This window comes from Patella vulgata, chromosome 9 (genome assembly GCF_932274485.2).
Source record: "Patella vulgata chromosome 9, xgPatVulg1.2, whole genome shotgun sequence".
Lineage (NCBI taxonomy): Eukaryota > Metazoa > Mollusca > Gastropoda > Patellidae > Patella > Patella vulgata.
In genome coordinates, this window is record NC_065887.2 from 25099088 (window position 1) to 25107646 (window position 8559).

Here is an 8559-nt window from a genome sequence, read left to right on the forward strand (position 1 = left end):
CGTTGTCCAGAAAGAACAATAGAACAGGAATAATTTGGTTACTTGGATCAATTTGGTCACATTACATGATTTTGTCTTTTTTGGCTTGTTTCAAACCTTTATTTTAGGGTTAAAGGTGTTGAAATACACAGGTTTAAAGTTAGAAATTAACTCAGGAAAGTAAGACAACTCAGTAGATACTCTATTGTTTTCACAGTTAGTAGCAAAGTTCAAGGTTTAATATTGGTGTTTGGGATAAGTGATCATGATCAATATTCAGCTCATCAGTACTCAGTTCACCAAATTTAAAAACTAAAATAGTCAATATCACAAAAAACTGCATAGAATTTCTAAAATGGTCAATATCACAAAAAACTGCATAGAATTTCATTTCTAAAATCCAATTTTATAAATTAAAAGATACACTATTTAAGAAGTTACATGCTAAGTTATAATCCAATAAAACAATCACAACTTTAAAATAACTTTACCATTCAGGGAACCCACAAGATTTTTCTCTGTAGTCAAGGGCAACTAGCAGCATTAAAATAAATGGCGAATAATTTACACTAAAACTTCTTTTTAAACCAAGAAAACATAAATCAATAACTGTGGGCTCGGATTATTTTACACACCGCGAATATTAGCATTAGGCTCGGATCAGATAGTTTCAGTTTCCGGGATTTCATTGCCCTTTGTTGGTTTTAGAAGCAAATATGGATAAACTTCTATCTTTTAAATCTCTTATTATGATGTATGCTATCGGTCACCTAGGACATTGGTATCATACATTTATTACATTTATATAATAAAATAAATACGCAGCGTGGCACCAAGAGTAGAGACTTTTGGCAAGCGGAATTTTTCCCATCCGTATCACGTATCCATATCGTATCGTTGAGTCAATGTAACCTTAGAGTTTTGGCAGAATTACGCGTCGCGTACGTATGCGTCGCTGAGCTGAGCTTAGTTCTACATGATGTATTACAGCATGATGGCAGATATCTACCAAGATCACCGTAAGTACTAACCTACAATTTCCTGGAAGGACTGAAGTCGCTGGGCTATTAAAAAAATTAATTCTTCGACTTAGATTCGGCAGAATTTTTGGTTTCACTAATGTATCATTTCAGAAAGTTTATGCCCCTTAGAACATAATAATTAGAGATTTGCAAGGTCCCACCTCCCTAAATTTAGCAAGTAGATCAATCAGCATGCAGACAGACAGACAGGAAAAGTGTGAATAATAAAAACGCTATACTACAACATTTCTGCGTCTCAAAGTAGCAAAAAAAGATGACAATTTTATACGGTCCTTTTCCGTATGACAGCTGTTCGATACGTGCTGCCGTATCCATGTGCCGTATTATGTATGAGAAATGCACACACGTTGATGACGTCACACTCAAAATCCATACGGATACGCGATAGGGACCAGGAATTTACGCTTGCCAAAAGTCTCTAATATGTGTACACGTTACTCGCAACCTATACACCACTATACCAACTTACCGTTTGTACTCATATATAACTGTATCAAACCAGATCGAAGCATATGAAACTAGTAATGAAGAATTTTCATCAAAATTATTTGCTCATCACGCAGCACCTGTATATACCTAGTAACTCCAAGTTATTGTACAAAATCCATTTAAAGACTTCATACTACTAGAAATTTCTAAGCGTTTTTTTATTATTATAATGGAAAATTTTTCTAACATATGTAACATAAAATTCTAAAAAAAATGATATCAAATCTGTATAAAATAGCAACAACCTTACACAAATAAACGAAGTACTTTTTAATTGAATTTGTTGGCATGATGTTAACACTGAGCTACGTTTTCTTGTACGTATGGTGTTTTATCTGTAGTTAGCAATCCTTGCTTTTAACATCAGTGTTATGGTATGCTCGTCATATAAAAGAAAGTTATTTAAGGTAAACCATTTGTATGTAATTATGTTGCTGATCACATTACCGTCAGCTTTAGATTTTTGGATGTTCAGAATGAGAAATACTGTTTCATTTACAAACAATCAAACAACTATCAAACCGTCTTTATTCACTACAACATACATAATTCCAATGTAGTGGGATATCTTGGCATCGTAAAAATTATTTTTAATACAGTATTACATACCATGGAATGATGCGAATACCAAATAATTCATGTAAAAAATTTATGTGTAAGCCACACTTAATAATACTATTTCCGTACGACATAAATAAATGTGTCGATACGGATCAGAGACCATAGCTCAAATTACAAGTACATCCTTTTAAAAATAACTTACCTTATTTTTATGTCCATCTGCCGTATTTGTTGACTTTTTTCTCCCTCTTTTCTTTGCTCGCCTTAACGATGTCGTATCCGATTCCATGTCGACTGTACACGACACTCTTTTATTATCCTCATTATCACTGTAGCGTTTACTGTGAGCGTTTGAATCCACGTTCATGAAGTTGTAAGCTACACTTGCCATAACATTACTACACGGAAACATGTAGATGCTTGAAACACAGTGGGCGCTTAATATAATCCAAATGACACACCTTTTAATGATAATTTAACTTCTCTGGAAGTTACCACAATGTTTTTCACAATTTTTGTTCATCACTTTTGAGCATAATCTTTAAGTGGCATTGAGTAACTGGATAGAGTAAAACAAAAACACATACTTATGGAAAAACAGCTACTAGTGTATTTTAAGGCGACGTATTCTCTCAAGGTTATCAAGCGAATGTTATACTCTGAAGTTGTAAATGTAATGCAGATCCAGCACTGATATTTTAATACCGCTTTCTAAAGAGGTTTGAAATCCGTCCTAATAAAAAAAATATAACAGTAAGCAAATTAAGTATGGCATATAGTAAAATTGTCGGTGTACATTTCATAAGTATTTTTCTGTTGTTGTTTTTATTATTTTTTTTAAAAAAAACAACAACCCAAAAACATATCGTTATTATACCGTACAATGATGACAATGCACAATTCTAAAACCACGATTAAGACAGAGATTCCCAAGCAGCACAGCATTCGTTAAGTCGTCCGTTTTAATGAGCAATTGATTTTCTATAGGATTATGTCTCATGGCTCAATGAAAAATCACAGAAAGATTTACTGTTGTATATAATATGTCGTAAAGCATCATACAAAGCATCACAGATACGTGTACTATTTGTAGTGCGAGAAATGGGTGAAACCTGAGTACATAGAATTTTAATATCAGATAGTTAAAACAACCTTTTATTGACCGAAACATTGTATTAATATTCCTGTTTTGGTAATCCTACAAAAGCTACCATGACATGTTTTTACAATCTCGGAAGATAGAGGTAATCAAATCTTAAAAATAGATTCCGGAACTAAAATTCAACCGACTAAGAAGATACCAGACGATTAACTTCATTTAGGAATATAGACATTTAAGTTTTTCCTTCATTGATAAGGCAAATGAAATAATTAATATGTTTATTTGCGTATCCTTATATAAACTTGGGGTTTGGGTGGGGTAACAGAAAAACATAATTTTATATGTCAGTCAATCATTCCTCCAAATCAAGTTAATAAAGACATTGTTTTAAGATAAGTCGTCAGCCGAAATAGAACTGGTTAACTGGAATAAAAACGACTTCTATTTTCAGATAAAAACCTAGACGTTAAGATTTGTGGACGGATGTGAAACGACTTCTAATTTGAGATGTAAATCCCTTTTTTTTAATAAACGTTCGCATTCATATTTAAGATCTACCGTATTGGACTGGTTTGTAACCATTTAACTTTGTTGTATTAATGTATAGAAGAGAAATTTAGTACGAGAACGAGCATGTTAAAAATTACCATAATGATAACGTTTAAATGTAATGAAAAATCTATATAAATTACCTAATAACTAAAAGGACACGGTGGAATAATATTAGAATATTGATCAAAAAATGTATCAATCACCCTGAAGTCACAGATTGTAACGTAAACTAAAGGATAACTTCGGGGAGAGGATTAATTTAAAAACTAAAAAAGGAGACGAATATAATGACTTATATTTCATTATCAAACAGTCAAAAGACGACAATCTATCTAGATTGGGAGATTATGGTAAGTATGTTGAAATTGACATTTTGTGATATTTACGTAATTAAGGTATTTGTTGTTAACATCTTTGTAGACCATCTTATATGGGTACAATATGGGAGTTTACAATGCTAAACTGATTTTAGTAATTGATTAGGTTCTATTGGTCTCACATATTTAAAGGTCCGTCGCAAATATAATCATTTTTTTTTCTTACTGAAATATGTTATTTTAGTTTATATTTATTTCTACACCATATGATATTATATAACTTTTTATTCGTTTGAGAAGTTCGCAGTCACGTGGTGGGCTAATCGGATGGTGACCGGAAATAATGAAATGGCGTTTAATAGCAATTTGCTACGCCCTTATTCTCTATTTTTTAATTAGCACGTTGATGACACATGCAGCCAGAAATTGACAAAGTTTCGATGATTTTACCAGCATTAAAATAATAAACTGTTTTGGATATTTAATTAGTACTGTTCAAATTAGCGATTCAGAAACACATTAACAGAACAGATATTTTATGAGAAACAATCACTTGTAGAAAAGTCGTACTTATATAATAAAACCAGTGATTGTTACTGAGATTGTGTTCTGTTTAGAGAACATGTGTGTACCATTACATTAGTGATATGATGATACATGTAGTATACTAGTCTATTATATACTATCTTTTATATCTACTCATGCCTATATTTAAACTGGCACGTTATCGTATTATACTTCTGAGAACATTGCCATTTATTCCACGTATTTAACGGATCACTTTGGTCACATGTATTTATTTTATTTTGAGTAGTATTGCGTATTATATATGTGTTAGATAATCTGCTAGACCAAACAGTGCCATATGGCACGACCACTTACTACGTTTTGAAATCTGACCAGAAAAACGCTCCATTTGAAATAATATCAACCTGTAAAAGCATCAGTCTTTCTGATTAATTCGTGTAACATGCAGGGCCGGCGGAAGCAATTCTTGGTTGGGGGAGGGGACTACCATCCTTAGACTTTAGGTGAGGATCCAGCAGGTCTAGATCGTCTGAGAGGTTTTCTGGGAGATTTCTTGCTAATTCTTTTCTAATTCCCTTTCCATGAAAACACGGTCGATGATGGTTTCACGTAATGCTGAACTGGACAATTACAAGAGTTGTGTACACTCTAAAGGTCACAAGTTTTATCCGATTTTGATGAAACTTACAATGTATGTTTATAACCCAAAGAGCACGGATCCTGTCGATATTGGCGCATATTGGACTGTTACTTCCTGCATTATTTTCCTTGAATGTTCGAAAAATCACATTTTTAGCTTGAGCCCTATAGATTTTATTTCTTCCTCAGTCATTTCTCGCAAAATGTGGGCGTATCTTGCATGTCAACCGCCTGTTTTAACTGGCCATTCCTGATAGCAGTGAATCGGTTTTTTTAATTACCTGTTAATTCCAGTCATCTTCCAGTTACGTAATTGTATCTAACCGAATAGTTGCTTGCGTGCAATAACCCAGAGAAAGGAGTACCTGCGGTCAAATTTGCCCCTTTCCCCCACTCCGCTGGGCCTGACATTTCTTTTAATGACAACTTAAAGGGTGCTGATATAAAATATTATGGTGAACTGGTCACAAGAACTTTAATCATTACTATCATGCGTGAATGTTAGGAAGTACCTGATGTTCGCTAAATGTCTAAAAATTGAGTGATTATCGCATGTATCGAACTCTTCGAAGTGGTTCATTTGATTAGACCTAATCCCACTCAAGCACTGCTATACTCGCCGCAAATTTCTGTCCCAAATTATGATTGGTTGAAGAGTCCGATCAACAACCAATACATTACTATGTAACAAAATCAATCGGGATTAACTAGCTCTAAATATGTTGTATCATAAAGTCTGTCATTGAGTCGACTGGCGTGGTTTCGAATCCCCGGTTGTACGTGACAAGGAGTAGGGTCGCCTGTCCAACCTCGTGGGTTTTCTCCGGGTCCTCCGGTTTCCTCCCACTTCTAAAGACCCCTATGCGCAAGCGAATTATTGAAATAAAATTAAACCATATGTTAGTCCCGAAATGACCTAGTTTGTGTCGAGTGGACGTTAAACCCCATTTCTCTCTCTCTCTCTCTAAATATGTTACCATAAAGTATCTGGTGACAATCACGGCTACATTACGTCATAACGCGCGAAATGTATTACGCTCAATTAACTAGTGCGTAACAGAATATTGCAGAGAAAATAATTGTGTGATAAATGAGGCTATCCAAAATAGCTACAATGTAACACTAAGTAATCGCCGCGCACGTGGAATCTTTTTATCATCTCCTAGAGCACACAGTAGACGAACAATATTTCCACTGTCTTTTAATACATTTACTCAACTCCCAGAAGACCCCAGATCAAAGAGAAGGACCATCATGTTACGTATGTGTTTCACCAAACTGAATAGAAATACGACACGTATTTCTTTGATAAAATAAATATTTCATGGATTTTATTTACAAAAATGGATATATATTATTGAATACTTAAAGTTGGGCAGTAATAATTGGTATAAACATACACGTTTATAGAATTTATATCGGAGATTAGCAGTCAAAGGATTTTCGTTCCAATAGCGAGTTTCAGCGACGGCCAAATTTACCGATATCGATGTTTGCATCCAGGGCCAGGGTAAATATTTTCTTGAAATCAGCACTAAAAAATTATAAAGAGGTCACCCCCGTTAAGCGGTAGTCATGAAAATTCCCTTTATTTTACTGTACTTAGGAGAGATTTGATTGGACGATGAGAATGGACAGACCCCGTCAAAAACTCAAGTTTTCAGTCAGTATAGCAATGGCTAGAGACGGGTTTCTCGGACCATTGCTTCAGGAATATGCACATGTATATGCTCACCGTTCTTTGTTTTACGCTGTGAACACCCCGTAATTCTTTAGGTAGCTGATTATTTTATTGTATTTAGCAGGTACGACACAATTTCTGCTGACTCTACGTACAACCACTTATGTCCAATTTATCTTCTACCAGCATCTTTATTTTCTAAAATTTAAATCCTACTTGACACCCCATTTAGTTCTAGCTTATAGAAGTAATATAATGACTGACCTTCTAGAACATCTTCCATCACTGATTATGTATATAGATAACTATGTGTTTAGTATTTGTACATTGCTATGTGTTACACAGTAAACGTAATTCACAACCAGCGACTTGAATTAGTGTTCTGTTAAAACAATTGCATTTTCAGTTTATAATCTGATTTTTCGTCTAGAAAACCAGCACATCCACTAACTATTACTTAACATATTACTTAACAAATTGTAGTACTTACCAATATACTTCTACGATCACAATAAATTCTACTATTCTGTATAATATTGAATCAATACTTGATATCCTGAAAACACCTAAAGTAAATTACACTAATTGAGTATAGTAACTACCCTTTACACTCAATCCTACTACGCGTATTAAATAAATCAGATTATACCTTCCTGACAGTAGAGGAAACTCGGGGAGATACAAATACAGTTAGTCAGCTGACGGCACGAAACATGAGCTAGCTTTAACGTTAAGTGAGAACTCTCGAAGCAGCACAGCCAAAAATACCCAAGTTCTTAAAATATTCCTGGTGCATTGAACGGTTTATTCACGTTCAACTGTGGCATCTTATCGTCTTTTCTTACGTAGAACATTATGTAGACATCACGTGTGAACTAATTACGCACTAATGTGTAAAAAATAGTTATTTCCGCGCTTTTTTTAGATACTCGGATCACTGCTTTTGTCTAAATGTAAAATAGTATATGTAATACAATTTGGACAGAACGTATAACACCTTTTACCAGCCAAACATAAATGATGCAAGAGATAAATCTGCCTATTGCAGGTCTCTCTTTAGGCCTAAAATAGTATCTAAATTATTAAATAGACATTAATCAACTTATTAGACCATAATGAACTCTCGAAGCCATCACCAGCCTGTGATATTTACTGGATTTGAATACATTTTTTGATGGATGATTTAAAGTCAAAATAGATAACCGAAGCTTTGTTTTTATCGTACCGACCGTAGTAATGATGATCGAGACTATGCCTAAAATTCAATCGCTAATATCTCGGTTCAGAGTGGAGCAATCTGACTGGAATTTTCAGCATTATCTTTTTTAACTATTATAGCGAGAACTGTCAGCTCTTTGTGTAATCTTCGAATGCTCCTTTAAAGCATTCAATACACATTAGTAGAAATCAGTGGGCTTCGACTATGAACAAATGCGATCAGTATATTGGGGTTGTTTCCGAAACCTGTTGAAATTCATGAAAAGTCGGTGGGACTCCAGACATATGACATTTAGATCATCGATTTGTACAAATCTGAATCAATAGATTTTATCCAACTACCAACTTACAGACTATTTAAGGATTTGGTTAATTTGTGGAGTTTATGGGTGTATAAAACTTCAGTTGGTCGCTAGTTAAATTCATCACGGCTTGTGAAGTGAGGTACAC

General features: G+C 34.2%; 1 protein-coding gene across 4 annotated transcripts in view; it reads right to left on the bottom strand.

Annotated features, from left to right (window-relative positions):
* Nucleotides 1-7698, bottom strand: part of LOC126831520 (cys-loop ligand-gated ion channel) — a 46278-nt gene extending 38580 nt beyond the window's left edge. For 3 of the 4 annotated variants that reach the window (XM_056103459.1, XM_056103458.1, XM_056103457.1), the window contains exons 1-2: nucleotides 7382-7698; nucleotides 2275-2805 (exon numbers count right to left, since the gene is read on the bottom strand). In XM_056103459.1, the coding sequence (XP_055959434.1) occupies nucleotides 2275-2484 (210 nt within the window). In that variant the 5' untranslated portion in view covers nucleotides 2485-2805; nucleotides 7382-7698. The remainder of the gene's footprint in view (nucleotides 1-2274; nucleotides 2806-7381) is intronic. The other variant, XM_050562051.2, reaches the window with a different exon arrangement.
* Between the last annotated feature and the right edge of the window lie 861 nt (nucleotides 7699-8559).